The following is an 18,794-nucleotide window of genomic DNA, read 5'->3' on the forward strand; positions in this document are numbered from 1 at the left end:
ATGGAAAAGAGGAAGGCCAGCCCTGAGAAGGAAACACCGAGGAAGAAACACAAGCAAGGCTGCAAAGCCAAAGTGTTGGTGGACCAGGAAAACACCACTGGGGTAAAGAGAAGGGCTGGTGCTGATCAAGATGCACCCCACAAGAGACGCAGGGTCGGCAGTGAAGCAAAAGATGCCACAAGCACACTTAAGAAAGTGTCAGTGAAGGACACCAATGATGGGACGACAAAGAGGAAGATCTGCCTCTGTATAAAGTTGCCCAAAAAGATGAAGATGAAGAAGGAGCCTGAGATGAATCAAAGCTCCAGCAGCTCCTCCTCTTCAGATGGGCATCCTGAAAATCCCAAAGTGAACACTAGCAGAGGTGAGATTCAGAAATAAAAGTATTACTCAACACATTTCTAATACCGAGCATACACTTTACTGGCTTAAGCAATCATTGGTCTTCTGCTGTGAAAAGATTAATTTGACAGAATTTTAAAGGTGAGTTCAGACCAAAAGCCCGTAATTTTTTTGCATAATAGAATAAAATACAAAGTCAATGCAAAGAGGCACATTTCTACTGGCTGATGAGATGCAAATCAGTAATAGAAAATCAACTCCAGTGAGAAAAATGTGTGATGCTGTGTTGCTAAAGCATATCAGTACTGATATCGTCTTTGCATTCTTATGTTCTAACAGTTTTGGTCAATCAAAACTACATAAAAAAACAAGCATTTCAACAAAGTCTGACCCAACAAATATTGACACTTTACTTTTTCAAAGCAGTCTCATGATGTGGGTATTTTAGCATCCTTCCCATCCGTTAATTGCAATTAAGTCAAATCTGTTAGAGTTGGTGTCCATCATCCCGAGGTGATGTTCTGAACCATGATATGACAGAATTTCAATGTTCTTGGGTCAGGTTTTAACCAATGCAAAGTATCAAAAGATCTTTTAGTCAAACTCATGCGACTAACACAAGGTGAAAATCATGTTTGTTTCAGGTCAACTAACTCACTGACCATGTCTTAGGGTTACTTCACATTCCATCAGGACAGAGAGTTAGAGATAGTTATAACATCAAAACAACTTTCTCACATCTGAAGAATAATCTTTATGCCTGTGTTTGTTTGTGTTTTCATGTAGCTGATTTTAAGGCAAAATATCTTCAGCTGTGTAAGATCGGGGAAGGAGGTTTTGGATCTGTGTATTCTGGCCTCCGCAGATCAGACTGTTTTCCAGTAAGTATCTTATTTTAGTATCTTTTCCACCACTTACACTAGGGCTGAGTGAAAAGTGATCTTCATGTGGAGTCGTGATTTAATTCACATCGGGGGGGGGGGGGTTAGGGGGACGGGCCGCCCCCCCCAATATAATGGTAGGGGAAACACTGACTCACTAACTTTGTCTTAGATAACAGTTTTGGTCGTTGAATTTAAAATACGGATGCCAGTAGTACTATTATTTTTATACTTAAGATACTCTGCTCAGCAGCTCGGGTCGCAGCCCCCCAAGGCTCCTTAAATGTTTTCACTGGTTTCAACCACTGGGTTGCTTAACATTGGGGATGGCTCCCAGTAAAACCTTGTGAACGATAAAAACAGTAGCAATAGTAACCAAACCTGAGCAGTAAGTTGTTAACTGCAGCTCGGCTCGTAGCCCCCAAAAGGGTCCCGGAGAAGTAATTTAGTGAAACTGTAAATAAGTGTTTTAATTGACTCAAATTTAAAAAGTAAAAAGACATTCAAATCGGAGAGACATCTAAAGCACCTGTTAACAAACTATATTATAAACTTTATTGTCTTCAGGCCTTTGTCATAACAGGAAAACTTTCCAAACTGGAAGCATTAACAAACTATGAATTAGGAAAAACACCAATATTGATGACTACAGAACATTTATTTTGATGATATATTTGTATTATTATTGCCAAGCCCTTACGTAAGGACAATGGAGTCAATGAGTATGACATTTCTTGTGTTTGTGTCTTGTAGGTGGCAATCAAACACATTCAAGGACCTGAAGTGGATCTTGAAATGACAGTGAGTAAACTGATCAACAGTTTCATCGTCTGCACTGTTACCTGATTATTGAACTTCTCTTCTACATCCATGTTTCCCTTTTATGGATCACAACGACAGCTAATCTGAGTTTTTTCTTTGCCTTGGGTGTCTCAGCTGCATGGAATCCCTCGAGAAGTAGCTCTAATGCAGAGAGCCACAAGTGGAACAACAGATTGCGCTGTTGTCAGCCTCTTGGACTGGTATCACCTGGACATGGAGCTGATCATTGTGATGGAAAGACCGGTTCCCTCCATTGACCTCAGAAGCTACGTATATGGACGAGGAGGCACTTTGGAGGAAGACGAAGCTAAGGTACTGGAGGCGGATGTCACATTTAAAATAACATGCTTCATGTGCCTAATTTATTTGGAGAATTTTATTCAATTGCACAATTTTTTTCGTTTTTTAAAAAAAAATGAATGCATCAACTTTTCCACCTCAGACATGCAAGACAACATTTTTTTCTTTATTTTGGCATTTATTACTTATTAAACACATGCATAAGAGGATATGTTTCTCTCTCCTTCTCTACGTCAGAACTTCATGGCTCAGATGGTTGAAGCAGCCATCGATATGCACCAACGAGGTGTGTTTCACCGGGACATAAAGGCCGAAAATGTCCTGGTGGAATTGTGCTCCAGAGGCCAACGCCTCCGAATAATTGATTTTGGCTGTGGCAGTTTTAAGCTGAAGAAATCCCACCATACTTACAGTGGTATGATATTAATTTCTAGCATTAAATAGTCTGTGTGATCTTTACCAATGTTTGAACTTGAACTCTTACTTTATTCTATTTTACCTATGTTTTTCAGGGACCTTCTCATTAGCCCCTCCTGAGTGGGACATTAACAAGTCTTACAAGGCCGCTCCTACAACAGTTTGGCAGCTTGGAGCCATGCTGTATCGTATGCTGCACACTCAAACCTTTAGGACCATGAGATACATCACTGGAAAAATTCAGCTCAATAATGAGCTATCAAAAGGTGTGGCATCAAGTTTCTAAACGAGAAAGCAGCAATTTAATTTTTTTTAGACCAAAACTAAAATCATTTTCACACAATCCTGCAAAGCTAATGCAAAGACGCCAAAGAATGTGAATTTGCACAAGGCAATGCATATCACTCAATTTAGAGCCATTAATGAATTTGCCTGAGTTTATTTTTTCAAACTGATTTAGAAATTTGCGTGACTAAGAGTTGCAAAGCCTACCAGCGCTGATTCTATTGATGTCCTGCAATTGCATCAGGAATGGTCAATCCAAACTCCATTCAAAAAACACACTTTTTAAAGTTATTTGGTTGTTGTCTTGCAGACAGAACTAACAAAGCATGACTTCAGACCTTTTACAAATGTGCAATATGGTGAAGTCATTGTCACAAATATTGAAAGCAGAACGTGAGACTGATGCAAAGGGGCTTCACAGCTGAAACAGAACGCTGATATTTGGTGTTTATCAGAGAAATTGTAGAACTGCAGCCAGCTAAATGGTTATTAAACTGGGCAATCAGGCAGCTGGAAGCAGCAGTAGAGTGAAAGACAAAGTTTGGGGGTTCTAAAAGTTCCTTATCAATACTAAGTTTTCAGATAACAGTCAGTACAGTCTTTTTTGGAGAAGGCACCAGTCTATTGTTTCTTCTTCTAAGATCTAAAATGATGTTGTCTTCTTTTTTCCAGACTGCTTGGATTTCTTCCGACTGTGTCTGGCCATCTTCCCTGAAGACCGTGCCAGCCTCCAGCAGCTACAGCTCCACCCCTGGCTGAAAACATCTCACCCTTCATCCTAAAAATACTTCCATCCTATCACCTATTTCCTTTTACCTCAGTCACATTTTAAACAAAGTCCTAAATACATTTAAAAAAAATCTATTGAAGTAAAAATGACAGGTTTTCGCTCTGAAAGGGACTGAAATGAAATAGGAGCACATAGTCCATAGTTGAGTGGACATGGTGGATATGAGATGGATATTCTTTATTGGTTGGTTTGATGTGTGTTGATACGAGAGTAAACTCAGTCAAAGTTGCATTGATTATAAATGCAACTGGGCACACAGTGTCATTTTAAATTGCACAAGTGTTTGTGAAAAAACACTTGCCTAATTGTAATTGACCTGTGGAAATCTGTCCGGGAGGTGGGGGCGGTGAGCAAGTGAGAGGGGAAGGGCATGATGATGCAGCACTTTGTTAATGATGATGAGGTGTACAAGAACACCAGCAGGATGTCAATTATGAAAATTATATTCAGGAAAACTAGGAACAGTAATGGTAATTATTTTGTTTGCCAGTTTGAATCCTATTTTTCCTGTAATATGCAGATTTCTGTTGCACTGCTGGCCGAGCGGCTAAAAGCTGCTACAACACGCTGTGTTGGCATGACTGCAAAAGCTGCTTTTCAAAGCAAAGTTTACTTCATAACCATCTCTCTCTGACTCACTTCTCGTTGTCTCTCTTCACTTATTGTCAGCTCCCTACAATAAACTGAATAAATATAAATAAATAAACTGCTTAGCTTACTGTTATTATGTGGTGAACTGTGCTCACTGGGACTGGACTAACTTGTATAATGTAAATACCTTTTGAGATGGTGGTACATCTGCTGAATCAAGACCTCAAACAAACAAGAAGTAAAACACACATTGTGGGGAAAAAAAGTCATTTTTTACTTTTTTGAGTCATAATCAGAATCAGAATCAGAATCAGAATCAGAATAGGGGTTTATTGCCAAGTACATTTACACATACAAGGAATTTGACTTGGTGTATTGGTGCTAAACAATTAACAAGGAATGAAGCTTAAAAGCAGAGACAACTGCTAAACAGTGAGTCATCATTTCCACTTAGTTAGCTGCAGTTCTTGGCTTCTTTCAGAGAGGGCAGAGAAGCATTTACTTTAAAAAGGAATTTGGAAACTCAATATGATTCCTACTGACTTTATTTTGATAATTCAGAGGGAATTTCTGCAGCAGTGTGAAGGGGTATCATCCTGCCCTAAAAAATATGCCGGATGCAGTACTGACTCTGAGCCACCAGTGGGCAGATTGAAACAGTGTTTTTTGCATCCATCAATGAGACTGCAGTTAAAGAAGACGATCAGTGCTTCATTTCAGGACCTTTAAAGTTTTCAGTGTAAACTGCTGTTTAGCTGGTCAGACCGGGGGGCTGCACAGCGACCAGGGGCTACACACCTGGTCTGAGGGTCTAATTACAAGCCAAGATTATAATAAGCAGCTGTGACAGACACTAAAGTGATACAACTTCACACCTCGAGGTGTTTTACGAGCTGAAAGATACTAAACAGAAAGGACAGGAGAGAAACAATAGCGGCTCTGGGTTTTTATAATTCACTAAAGAAACTGTTATTTGTAAAGCTGGAGCAGGTAACATGGGATTGGTATTAATGACATTTTTCTCTCATGGTTCTGTAGGATTTAGCTCTATTTAATTAAACTTTACATCTATTTAGAGTTTATAATTGCAAAGGCAAATCCTCCTTGCAGTGGGGTAAAATAACTAAGTACCTTTATGCACATACTGAGGTACAATTTAGTGGAACTTGTAATTTATACCTTGTCTTCACAAGCTTTAAAATCAAGATTTAACTTCTGAAACATATGATCTGTGTCCCTATAGGAGTCAGACTACAGCTTACATATTATACCTCAACAATAGTGACTCACTAATATAAGAGTGTTACACTAACAGAGGACAGTCTTTTTACGTTTGTTAAAGTACATTTCTATATGCAGCACTTTTCCTTCCATAGGGGAATATTTTCACACTTTGTTGTTACTGTGAAAGTCAATGGTTTGAAGGCTTCTTCCACCACTACCTGCTGAGTAGGCAAGAGTCCCATTCCCTGCTGGCTGCTTGGATATTTGCTGCTTTGATAACATTAGATACAATATGTGCGTGTTAAAAAGTTGATCTGATTCTGCACATGGCAAAGCTAGTTCAGGCTCGGTGTCCTCTAACAGTTTCCATATTTTATCACGGTCACACATGGTCCAAATCTAATCCTCCGTGATTTCAGGCGTAGGCGTAGATTGGTTCAGTGTGTGTCTGCCCCGCTGCAGTTTTACTTCAGGGGCCAAAGCAGAAGAAAGATCACCTACACTATACAGACAAAGATGCTCACTTAAAACAAGACCTAAAGCTTAAAAACTAAACAGGTAAACAGATCCGCTCATGACCAGACTGCTGCTGAACCCGTAGGAAAGCTCAACTTTTATTTTATTTTATTGAGCGGTAACTCATTGAGACAAGGGGTCATATTCTGAGCTCAAACCTGGCAGATCGGTTTCTATTGTAAAGTAAGTAACAAGTATCAATATTATTGATTCATCCAAAGATTATTTTCTTACATCATCAAAAAGAAGATTCTCTTCACCAATTTGTAGAGCCTGTGGTTAAAAATTATATCCTTTTGTCCAACCAAACCCAAATATATTTTGTTCACTATCAAAAAAATAAAGAAATCTAAGAAATCAAGCTGCTAAAAAGAGAGACCAGCAGAAGGGGGGGGGGGGGGGGGGGGGGCAGTGTGTGTGGCGGCTCAATAACTCATCACAAGTTGTGAATCAGCCTGCTCCAACAGCCATTTGTCACACACAAGAAAACGTCCGCCCCTTTAATCAAGATGACGATACTGAGGACGGTCAACCAGCAGGCATCAGTCTGCGCGCTCCGATATGTTTCGAGCTAATTAGTTAAATGAATGCAGAAAGCAAGGACAGCCAGGAGCCGGGTTAGAGAGCTGATGATGTTTACGTGCAGGCCGTTTGTCAAACTGTGACTGCCCACTGATTGGACACGTTACAGCCCCCTTCATTTGGCTGAGCTGCATAAATACATGAAGATATACAGAATAATAAAGAGTGTTTTTTGAAGGAAGTGTGGGGTGTGATCTCAAGCTCCGTTTTGTTTTCACATGCTGGACCTCTTGTGATCTCACAGTAGCACAAAGAGCCCTCTGGGCCCCATTATACTCCAGCACATGAGGTGTGGAACCCCCAGAAATATAAGAGTGATGGAGAACTGACATGCACACAATTAGTATAATGTAATATGTGAGAACAGACCGTAGTGTAACACACCCGCTGTCCTAGTCAGGCTCTGCTTCCATTAACAGTTACCGGATCATGTTCAACATGAAGAGAATGTGAAACATATCAAGGACTGATTTTGTCAAAGCGTAAATGAAAATCATGAAGCTTGTCAATAAATGATTCAGTTGTTCATGTTTCATCAAAGTAGACTCAATATATTTTGTCCATGCAGGTTTTCAGTCATGCACGCCATTGTTGTTCAAAGACTTTATCCCACAGGTCTCTGGACTTGGATGAATTTTTTGTTTTTCAGATTTCAAAATGCCTCTTAAAAGTACACTATTTAGTTTTGGTAGAGAAATGTGTACAGATTATGTGATATATGTTCATCACTCTATACACAAAGTGTCCTCAGAGAAAAAAATCCCTGGTCCCTGCACTGTTTGAAGATGCTAGGCGAGACATTATGGTGGGGCGTCTGCAACAGTGAAAGCATAACTCTCCTGGTAGCTTTCAAGCCCCAAACAGTGTTCCAGGGACCCATTTTCTTCTTTGAATACATTTTGTGTATTAAGTTTAGAAAATAAAGCATAGAATTGTTTCATTTCTCCAACTTTCAAATTTCACAAATCTACATAGTGCTCCTTTAAACTTTTGATGGTTTGGTATGACATAACAAGCCATTTAAGTGTCACCTAAAGGTTATGAATTCATTTGTTTTGCTATTTCCTTAATTTTCTAAATATATTAAATTTATTGCGCAGGTGGTGCAGTGGTTAGTGTGCGCGCCCAATGTACAGAGGATGTGGTCCTCCAAGCAGGGGGCCCAGGCTCGAATCCGACCTGTGGCTTCTTTCCCACTCTATCCACTGTCCTATCTCTCTAATAAAGGCCCCAGAAGACCCCAAAATAAACCTTTAAAATAATTTTAATTTAGGGAAAGAGAAAAAAAAATCAAAAGGATAATCAATAATGAAAATAATGGGTACAACAACGCTATATTCAGGGAGGCCAAACCATGAAATACTGGACAAATGAAAGTTATAGTCCTGATGATGTCTTAGCAAACTTATTTTTCCTAATCATATTTCTTTATTGACTAAAAAATGCAAACTGATAAGAAAGTAATTCAGTTATCTTCACCTATGTGCAAAAAGAGATCAAATAATCTGTACAGGAATCAAAGACATTCTTATTTTGTACCCATACAACATCCTAGTGACTACGACTAATTATTTCCCAACCTAAAATAAACTACAACTGTATTTCATTCAAATTTGATACAATTAAATATACTTAAAAACTAAAAAAGGCAACATGTTTACCGTGTTTACAAGCCAACCCTTTGTCTTCAGAAAAACTGAACTAATACATCTTCATTATATGAGCACAGGAGAGTGTTCTTCTTCTGTGCTTTCGTCTGAATCTGCATATGAAGATGGATGCAGACTAATTAACAGGGGAAACATGATCAGCTCAGGTCAAAGCAGTAGAACAAAAGCCCATAGCTCAGGTAAATGTAATGAGATATTATATAATGTGTCTGAGCGGGCTGAGATTGATGTGTTCTGACAGAGACAAATAAACAGCACAGTACTCAGACCCTCTCAGCGCCCCGGACCACACTTTGTTTTTGGTCCATGTATGCGTGCTTAAGTTGAGCAATAACTATTTCCAAAGCCTGGTTTCTCACTATATAACCTATCCTGCTCCCCCTTTCCTCCCCACAGACTCTCTGATATCACCTCATTAACGTTTTTTTGCAACTTAAGAACTCAAGCCTTCTTCTCATTTACCACACATTGCGTGATTCTACCTGTTTGTCCCCTCGTACAAGGTCACCTGGGCTTCTCAGGCCTCCATGCTCGTCTCCCCCCTCTTCTATTTTGGCATGCCTGTGCCAGGTATTTGTTCAAATTCCTCATACCCCGCAGGGATAGGCATGTCCCCCCCTCTTCCAGCCGTCCCTCTCTGGTCTTTACTGCCTGTCTCTGTCTATCTTATGTATGCCAGCACATGTATGAAGCGGCCAACATGAGGCGTACAGCCTACACATTTTACTGGCTAGTCACAACTAAATCATTTCCAACTTGTTCAGCCTCTTGGAGCTGGCAAACCACAGCTGTGGGTATGACGCCAGCCGGGCCAAAAACAACTCGGTGGATAACAGGCGACTGTGAGCTGCTTTTGATAACTGCGGAAAGAAAGAGACGTTTATTCTGTGATGCTGTCAGAGGCCACTTATTAGATCCACCAGTTCAACTTTTCCCTGACATGGAAAAATGTTGATACAGGCGATGATCCCGGATAATTAATTTCCTCTATAACTCAAACACCGATTCATCACATGAATCACTTGTGTATATGTGTGTGTGTGTGTGTGTGTGTGTGTGTGTGTGTGTGTGTGTGTGTGTGTGTGTGTGTGTGTGAATGTGTGTGTGTGTGTGTGTGTGTGTGTGTGTGTGTGTGTGTGTGTGTGTGTGTGTGTGTGTGTGTGTGAATGTGTGTGTGTGTGTGGGGCGCCGTGTGCTTGAACATGAGTCGACGTGGTATTGACATTGGGTCAGAGAGTTGAAGTGCATTAGTTACTGTTGAGCGTCATGAAATGAAAGCAACAATGCGCCGCAGTTTGTTTGTCTCTCTGTTCTTCACGCAGAATCCAATCTACAAACTAAATCATAGAGAACCAACTGTGAGAATTTAATTTAACATTCAAACTCTTCAGTTATCCACTAAATAAGGAAACTGTTCAAATAGAGGGGTCAAAGACAAACCTAACATGACTTTTAATTGACTTATTTTGTGTTATAGAGGATTAGACTGGTGAATTTGTTGCTACTATAAGAAACAAAAAAAAGCGCTTTCTGTAATGTCTGTGTGAATTCAACTATTTATATTGTAGGCCTACATAAAAAAAACTCTTTACAGTCAAAAAAGTGAACCTCAAATCTACTGTCATTGAAGGCACCATACAGGTCATTACATTTAAATTCCTCCTTAGCCCTTTATTTATAATTATGTTTAGGTGCTACGATTGCACAGCTCTCTATTTGAATATTTTTTATTTTCTTAATCTGACGGTTTGGACCATACATTCAAGACTTCGTTTTAGTATCTCTGATTATAACACATTGTCTTTAGAGCTGACGGAAATAAAAAGGGAAATCATAAAGCCTGCAGACAAACATTTTATAGTTTTAGTGTCTCACTTCTTTATTTCCAAAGTTTTATATGAAAAGATGAAGTATGCTTCAAGTGCTTTTACTGAATAAACTCAGGTTTTAAGAATTCATACAAATAAAAATGTTGCCTTCAGAAGCTAATGTCAGAGCTTTATCGATGACTTATACAGCGCCTGAGACTGTGCCAAAGAATGATATTAAGATACCATTTATGGACACATTTTTCATGGACTTTGAGGCTTTTTCTGTGAGTTCACAGTGAGATTTATGAAAGGTTTAGAAACCATTAGAGAGCCATCAAACCATACCTAGAATTACTGTAAACCCCCTCACACATGGCTATAAAACACTATTAAAAACACATGCATTACTTTTATCTTTATTTTCAATTCTTATAACAGCACTCAGCAAAAACCGACTGGATTACTCAGTATCCCTTATCATTAAAAGGGCAAACTGTAGACATCGTGAAGTGAATGTTTTCATGACTGACATTTTGCCTTCACATGTTTCTGAGACATTTTCATTACACAGATTACAAGTATTTCAACCACAACCCCCAACGGATACTCAAATATCTTTCCTGTTATTGCTGTCTAAAGCCTATTATTAATAATGAGAAGATGCTGAATATTATCAAAGTCATTGCTTCATATTTTATATTCTGGTGTTGCTCTGGACCCCAGTTCGGGCCAACAAATACTAAATATTCAGTTCTCTCTGCAGGATGAGCCCCCTCACTCAGCATCCCATCCCACCCCCTTCCCACTCACACACACTCCTCACTGCTGGACTCACACTCCTCAAACACAGAGAGAGCTGCACTGAGAAGGACAGACCACGGCACGGAAAAGTTACTCTGGCCTTTAACTCCTGCGGGAGAGGAGAAATAATTATTATCATCTTGAGACTGAAGAATCAGGCAATTCAAAATGGGAACAGAGTATTTTCACCAAACAAAGCCAAGGAATATTATTTATACAGTGGCTGGGATGAAACTGTATTAAGGTAAGTTTATGGAAACTACATCTGCAGGATAACTGGTTAATCAATCTGTCATTTAAATCGTCTACTGTATTCAAGTTACAGCCAATCTGTACTGATTTAGGCCCCACCGTTCTGGAGGCCGTCATTTAATAATTTAATTTTTTTTTTTATCTCAATAGTTTTCAATTTTTTTTTGGGTGAATATGGCCAAAGGTTTTTATTTTAATTTTTAAGTTACCTAAAGTTCTTACTTTTTGTTAGCAGTCTTGAAGTGAGTCAACATAAAGTCCTGATAATTTACATTCTTACGGAATTACTAAGGATTCATTAGAAATTATGCATACACACACACACACACACACACACACACACACACACACACACACTGGGATATATGATTACAGTTTAGATAAAATAGAAATATATTCAAACAAATGTCCTAACTGTAAAGCTCCAGTCGCGGATTTCTCCCAGCTGTTATCTAACGCGGTGAGCAGTGGAGGTTTGGAGGCGCGCGGCTCGGCGGGGGTTTGGCTGCTCATCCGCAGTTCAACAGTAGCTCTTAACCCCGGAGCAGCCCGGGTCACCATGTGTCACACAGGCCGGTTCTGTCAGCCTCCCCGCGGCTGCTTTGATGTCGGTACAGATTACATGTCTACAGAACCCCATCCGTCTCTGGCGAGAAGAAGTATTAAAAGTCTTGTCTCACGACCGACAAAATAACACGACTGAAGGACACGCAGAGTAAACGACGATCTGTAGCTGGCTAAATCTTCAGTTTACATTTTAAACTTGGAAAACATATTAAATTAAGTCGTCAGTCATGTCCGCCTCATTGCGCTGTCCACTGAGTCGGCACATTTCCATGCACCACTCCACATCCAAACCACCGGTGCGTAAATACGCACAAAATCAACCCAGAAATCTAAACAAAAACTTCCCGCATTTGATGTTTTTTCCACTAAAATATACAAATCATTCCAACTTATTACACATACTCGTGTCCACTTAACCTGATTGCTGCCCAACTGCTGACCTTAAGGAGGAGCAAGCTTTGGTGGTTTAAATCGAGATTTACAGTCTTCAGTCGGAGCCCTCCTGCCCTGAAAATCCAATTATTTTACTAAAACCATGACAGGCTCGCCTGGCTCCCTGTGAAGCTGTTAAACTGGAATGCCTGTGCCAAACAGAGCAGGTTTCATGCTCAAACATAAACCATTCTGGTTTTGCTGACATTTTCCTTTCTACATGTTTATATGACTTTTATTACTGTATCTGCTGTCAGAATTCACGTGCATATGAATCACTGTGTTAGAGGGATCCCAATCTGCTTACTTTTTTTTTTGTCTGTTACTTATGTGTCTTACAAATGAAATCTCCAGAAACAGAGAATATAAAAAGCAGGACGGATGCACAGGATGGATGCTAATACAAAATCCTTTTGTTCTCTTTTTCACATTCTGTTTCCTTTTTGATCCAATCCATCTCCACCTCCCTCCACTTTCTCCCACTCCCTTTCTCTGCATCTGAAAACAGACATTTAACTTTCCTGTTCTTCAAACTTCATCATTTTATTCAACAATTAACAGCATGGACCTCTCAGGCTCTCTACCTCCACCTTCCCCGTACACCTTTCCTGTTAGCCCCAATGTCTCCGTCCCCCCCTCCTCTCCCTCCATTTCTCTGTCACCCAGCCTGGCCTCCACTGCTCTCTTCTGCTCCCTCCTCTCACTCCTCTCCCTGCTGGGCATCACAGGGAACCTGTACACTTTGGGCCTCCTTCTGAGGCGCAGAAGGAGCAGGAGGAGACGTGGAGCTGGACCGACCTGCTGCCTAATGAGAGTGCCTGTACCATCCTGCCTTGCCAACACCTCCTCGCCTTCCTCCTCCCCCATCTCCTCTACCTCCTCCTCCTCCTCCCTTCATCTCCAGGTGTTGAGCCTCGCTCTCGCTGACCTGCTCTACCTTTTTACTGCTCCCTTCATCGTATACGACAGCTTGGCGTCTGGTTGGGCCTTTGGTGAGCTGGGCTGTCGCCTCCTCCTGAGCCTGGACCTCCTCACCATGCACGCCTCCATCTTCACACTCACAGCAATGAGTCTAGACCGCTACCGGGCTGTGGCTCATCCCCTGCACACCTCCTCCTCTAACTCCTCGGGACTGCTGCGGGTAGGTCTGGCCTGGGGGCTGGCGGTGGCCCTCAGTCTTCCTATGATGATCACGCTGCACCTGGAGGATGGGGAGAACCAGGAGGGCCAGCTGTGTGTGCCAGCATGGGATGAGCAGAGTTCAAAAGCCTACATGAGCGTGCTCTTCTGCACCAGTATCCTGGGGCCTGGGCTGGCCATCGGAGCACTCTATGCCACTCTAGGCCGACTGTACTGGGTGTCTCAGACCAGGCCGGCCTGGGCCACCGGGAGCAGCGCCGCTTGTCCTCCCCGTGCCCCCAAACCTAAAGTTCTGCTCCTCATCCTTGGGATTGTCCTGGCCTTTTGGGCCTGCTTCCTGCCTTTCTGGATTTGGCAGCTGCTGCCTCTCTACAAGCCCGACATGCTGCGGACGGTTCCTGTCGGGACGCAGGTGACAGTGAATCGTATCCTCACAGGGCTCACCTACGGAAACTCCTGCGTGAATCCATTTTTCTACACACTGCTGACTGGAAAACGAAGACGCAACAGACAGACGATGACATCAGCAAATCAGCTCTGTCGTAAGAGCAGCCCGCTGCAATAGTGTGTGTCTCTCTTTTAGCAGAGACAATGACAAGAGTGTGAAAAGGTTCCTTTTATGAAAGCCTAGTGAGTTTCACAATAGGCACCAAAGACTAATTGTTTTCCTAGTGTGTAAATTAAGGAAAAAAGAACAATGATAGCACTTTGTACTGATGCTTTGTGTCATAAGTCTGACTAGGGTTGTCATAATGCCAGGATTTTAAACTTCTGTAAGATACTAGTAAAAATCTAACAAATCTCAATACTTTTTTTGATACCACAACAACATAAATATAAGACCTAGGCAACCAACATTGGGTAATTTCCTGGATTGATTGCAAGCAATCTCCTGCACATTGTCTAAACTGCACAAATACATGGTCAATGTTTCGGCATTAAAACGTTACCAATGAATTTGTGCAATTTACAGTGTAAATTCCTCTGATCTATATTTATTGTAAGATACATCAGCGTAACTTGAGAAATGTCAGTATGTGAGTATTTGCTGACCTGTGAATTTGAGTGGACCTCACTTGCTCTCTCTCTTTCTCGCTGCAATCGTCTGACAATCATGAAGACAATCTCTGTAAGATGTGCCGCCTTAAAGAATGCATTATCTGCAAACCTATTGTAAATGTTTGTCGCCATATCCAAAGTGTGTCTTTGATTGCTGTAGTAACCAAGTTTACATATTGAGCATTTGTATCCGTCTGTGTAGTGTATTAGGCGAGTTATTCAGCATGTTGCTCGTGCACAATCATTTCCAGTAAAACCCTGATGCACTTCTGCTTGTTTTCAAATGTTTTGTTTTTGAACAACTGGTTGTGTCTGCTCAGGACCTCTACGGGATACTTCTCTGACACTTTGTTTGTTGACTCAATAAATTATGTCTGAGCGGGTCAACAGTCTTTTGTTTGCTTCTCCTGAACCCTGATAAATCTAAAACAACAGATTTATTTTATAATCACGGCCTGCATGTTGGGTTTGAAAATGTACTTTTTATTGTTTTGACTCATGCAAAGCTCTGCATGGCCTCGCCTTGAGTTGATTGTACCTGTTTTTTTTTTATAATGATGCATAATATATAACCTTGAATAAAGAGTGTGCTTTATGTCATTCATTCTGGGATTTGATCTTAAACCAGCCAAAAAGAAGACAAGGTCGCCTCCTTTAGGTCTTGCAAAAAGAACACAACCCAACTAAAGATCACGTGTATCTATTAGCCACAAACACAATAAGAAAACAAAGTAGAAACCTCAGAAATAATACTCAAAACGTGATACTAGAGGCTAAAAAGGAGTGGTACATTCTGTTGTAGGCTAAATAAGACAATCATCTGAAGGTTCTTAGTGCAGACTAATCCTTGACTTTGTCTTAGTCTTGTGTTTGTGTGTCTGTGTCAGCATGTCAGTGTCTCTCGAGGGTCTTCCCCGCTCTTGTGTACACACTCTCCGGCTGGTGTCTCTGTGTCTCCCTGCAGCAGCGTCCTGTCTCTGACTGACTCAAAGGCTGTACTGTACTCTATCGCAGACCCCGCTGCTCTTTGACGCAGATGAGCAAATATTTTTGTATGAAGGATAGGGAGAGGGTTGATGGGACAAAAGTGGATGGACTGGTATCATATGAGAATGGTGCTATGTTCAGAAACAGAGTGTTCTTCTCTGGGGAGAAGCGGTTGGGGTCTAAGGTGTTGAGCGTAAATTTAATGTCTCTGGTTTAAGACTGGTGGACTGCTTAACTGCTGACTGCTAATAAAGAAAAGGTATTTTGTTAACTTCCCTATCATGTCTTCCTAACGTCTAACATTGTAACAGCTGGCTTAATAACTTGATATTTATTTATATTTTCATTTAATTATGTGTAGATCTAATTCAGTTCACATCGTCTGTTATTCAAATCTTACAGCACATTAATGTGAGACATTATGAGACATTTTCCTTAAAGGGTATGCACTGCTTTCAAAAAAATGCAAATAAATGAGGACTTGAAATGTCGACTCAAATTCAGATAGAGCAGATACAGAAGTAGCTCTTATCCATCCAGTTATAGTATTCATCACTGCTTGGTCAGACTGTTTCAGGGGACATATCCCGGTCAAGGTATTTTTCTTTGTCCAGCCAAATCCCACAGCAGGACCATTGAGCTGTGTTAATTGAGTGTAACTGTGTTTTGATTTGACATTCAGTAATGTCTGTGAGAACATAATCCTCAGGTAATTATGTCTTTGAGTGACTTGATGTAAAATGAGACTTGAATAACAGAAGGAAAGCAACCTTCAAATGTGGGTTTATTTATTTGCACATAAAGTGCACACATGTCGGTACATTAACTGAGTAAAAAGAAAACCTGAGGGTTGCTGGAGAAGGCACGCAGCACTGCAAGGCTTTTACCAACTGGCTCAAGAGAGACTCATACCAAAAGCATTTGCCAGGGGAGCTGCAGCATTTCTCTTCACTGTGATGCCATTATTTCTTCGTCTGTAGTCTTTGCTGCCTGCCATGTGTTTCGAGTTACCTGGCCCTGCTGCCTCTGAGCAATACGTTCCCACTGCAGTTATTATCTGGAGCCCAGCGCGCTCGCACCACAGGGGGTGCTTCTGTTGTGGAGTTAATGCAATAGCCATCCAGCGTTCACAGACAGCCGAGGCCCTCTCAGAACATTTGTCCATTTGAAAGGAATTTCTCTCAGACAAAGAGTCAGCACCGTATATGATCAAAATCATGAGCCTTCATATGAGACACAGTGATTTTTGGACCCCTGGGTCATACCAAAATGACACATGATGGAGGGTGTAGCTTGTGTAAAGATGAATCCTTTCCAAAAAGGACACTCTTAGCAGCAGCATGGATATTTAAGCACAGAGGGCTTGTTTTTCAATTTTCGGAGTCCGCAAGCTGGTCAGGTTTTGGGTGTCTGAGTTCTAAAACTCAATATATCAGATGATTAAGTCCTGCCTCAGGTCGGCGGGGATGACTCAGTGTTTGATAAACTACAAATGCACGATGTTTGGTCAGCTTCACCAAATGGATGGAAAATATTGTCTCACGTGGCAGGCTGGAGGATCTATAAACTTTGCGTTGTTTGTGTTGGTAAATGCCAGCACCGGCAGACTTGCTCCAATCATAACTTTAGTCCTCCTGTGCAAGAGAAGCTTCTGATTTCATCCTGAGATTGAAAAATCAAAGTCTGCAGGGAAAACACAAAGACAAATGTTTTCTTTTGGGTGCGTCACTCTGTTCTACCTGAGGATTTCATAAATCCAGCACATGTCCGTTTCCTGGAACCACCAAGCATCTTTCCATCCTTGTAACCCCCCCACCCCCACCCCCCCCCTCTTCAACCTCGCTCCGCCTGTCAGCCCTCCTCTTGACCAGTGTGTGAGGCCGCTACAGGTGCCCCTCCCCTGAGCAGACCGCTCAGGAAAACACCCCACTGTGCAGACGAGACGAGGCCGCAGCCTGCGCCAAATTCATGCTGTGAGGTGTATTAGAGGCTCCCATTCTCCCCAGACATACACAAAAAGATTCCCCACACACTCCTCCGCCGGCCCTCCTCCAAACTTCAATCTCTCCATCTGTTTTCCCTCTCTCAATCACTTTTTGTCCCCTACACTTTCACTCTGACCACTGTATCATTTCTCTGCATGAGCACCTTATATAATGTTAATGTGAAAACGTAACCACAACTTTTCTGCATTTTTAAGGCAAAACATTTTGAGTCTTACTGTTATATCCAAGAAATCAAATTGTCTTCTTTAAGTTCTCTTAAACTTCCAGCTTTAAACTCCTGTAACATCCCACCATCATTTATCAAAGACTATCTTTCAAGTTTTATTATACGGGCTCATGTTGCCAATACAGTATTAAAGAAAACAGTTTGTAATCACTGGTTTGACGACAAATACAGAAACCTCAGAGCTCACAGTGTTTCTTTGTTCAACCCCTGGCAGCCCCACCATGAGGCGCCCTCCTCCCCATCCCGTCCCCTGACTTTGCACCTCGGTGTCAGCCGCCAGTATCAGGTGAGACTCAGGCCTGCCTGCCCCGAAGGCCGGAGGTTACATCAACCGACATACACATTACGGTTAACACTGAGGCTCCTACCAGGAATGACAGTAAATATGGAGCACCTGCCCCTCTCACTGCTTTGCGTCTCCTCCCTGGGTTTCACTGTTTTTATGTTCTCCTACTCCTCCCTCTCCTCCTCCTGGCATGCTGCCCGTAAGCAGTCATCTCTGTCAACTCAGGCGTCTAAGCCCCCTGACCTCTGACCTATTGACGCTTCACTCATCTGTACCCGCATGGTTTGTTATGTCTGAGGAAGGACATTATGAATTTCAATGACACATATTAGAGTAAAGGTCTAGCCTATGTAGCATATGTATCAGAGCCGATTGCTGCTCAACACAATTCGCCATAAAAAAATATTTTTTGCATTAATTTTAGGCAAAAATACCAGCTCAGCTCTTCAAATTGAAAGATTTGCATTTGTTTTTGGTCTTTTGCAACCCAAAGGTGACATTTTTTGCGCTATGGATTACACGTCCCACAAGGCAAGACATTTGAATACATCACCTTGGACATTAGGAAACATACATAATAGGAATTATTTGTAAGAATTATATCACATAAATGATTACATAAATCATTTTCTGTGCAATTTTGATGTATATGAATACTATATGAAATGTGTTGATTCTTCCAAAACGTCTACCTGCATGCGCTGCCAAAGGTGCACTTCAAACTAAGAATGACAGCCATTAATATATATATATATATATATATATATATACATATATATTTCAATGTTTAGAACCTGAAGGTGGTTT

The 18,794-nt window shown here is 41.3% G+C and overlaps 2 protein-coding genes across 3 annotated transcripts; both read left to right on the forward strand.

Annotated features, from left to right (window-relative positions):
* LOC132983188 (serine/threonine-protein kinase pim-1-like) lies at nt 1-3,829 on the forward strand. The gene is made up of 7 exons (XM_061049421.1): nt 1-364; nt 1,129-1,223; nt 1,977-2,024; nt 2,160-2,357; nt 2,583-2,760; nt 2,858-3,028; nt 3,720-3,829. Exons 1-7 carry the CDS (start codon nt 1-3, stop codon nt 3,827-3,829), a joined length of 1,164 nt encoding a protein of 387 aa, XP_060905404.1.
* A 7,126-nt stretch (nt 3,830-10,955) lies between these two features.
* uts2r3 (urotensin-2 receptor 3) lies at nt 10,956-15,689 on the forward strand. Of its 2 annotated transcripts, XM_061050394.1 has the most exons (3): nt 10,956-11,276; nt 13,253-15,176; nt 15,218-15,689. In XM_061050394.1, the coding sequence occupies exons 1-2, from the start codon at nt 10,996-10,998 to the stop codon at nt 13,986-13,988; spliced, it is 1,017 nt and encodes a 338-aa protein (XP_060906377.1). In that variant the 5' UTR covers nt 10,956-10,995; the 3' UTR covers nt 13,989-15,176; nt 15,218-15,689. The 2 variants fall into 2 exon arrangements, with proteins under 2 accessions (XP_060906377.1, XP_060906376.1); XM_061050393.1 differs by lacking the exon at nt 10,956-11,276 and having other exon boundaries at nt 11,345-15,176.
* The last annotated feature ends 3,105 nt before the right edge of the window (nt 15,690-18,794 follow it).

Source organism: Labrus mixtus, chromosome 11, assembly GCF_963584025.1.
Source record: "Labrus mixtus chromosome 11, fLabMix1.1, whole genome shotgun sequence".
In the NCBI taxonomy this organism is placed as follows: Eukaryota; Metazoa; Chordata; class Actinopteri; order Labriformes; family Labridae; genus Labrus; species Labrus mixtus.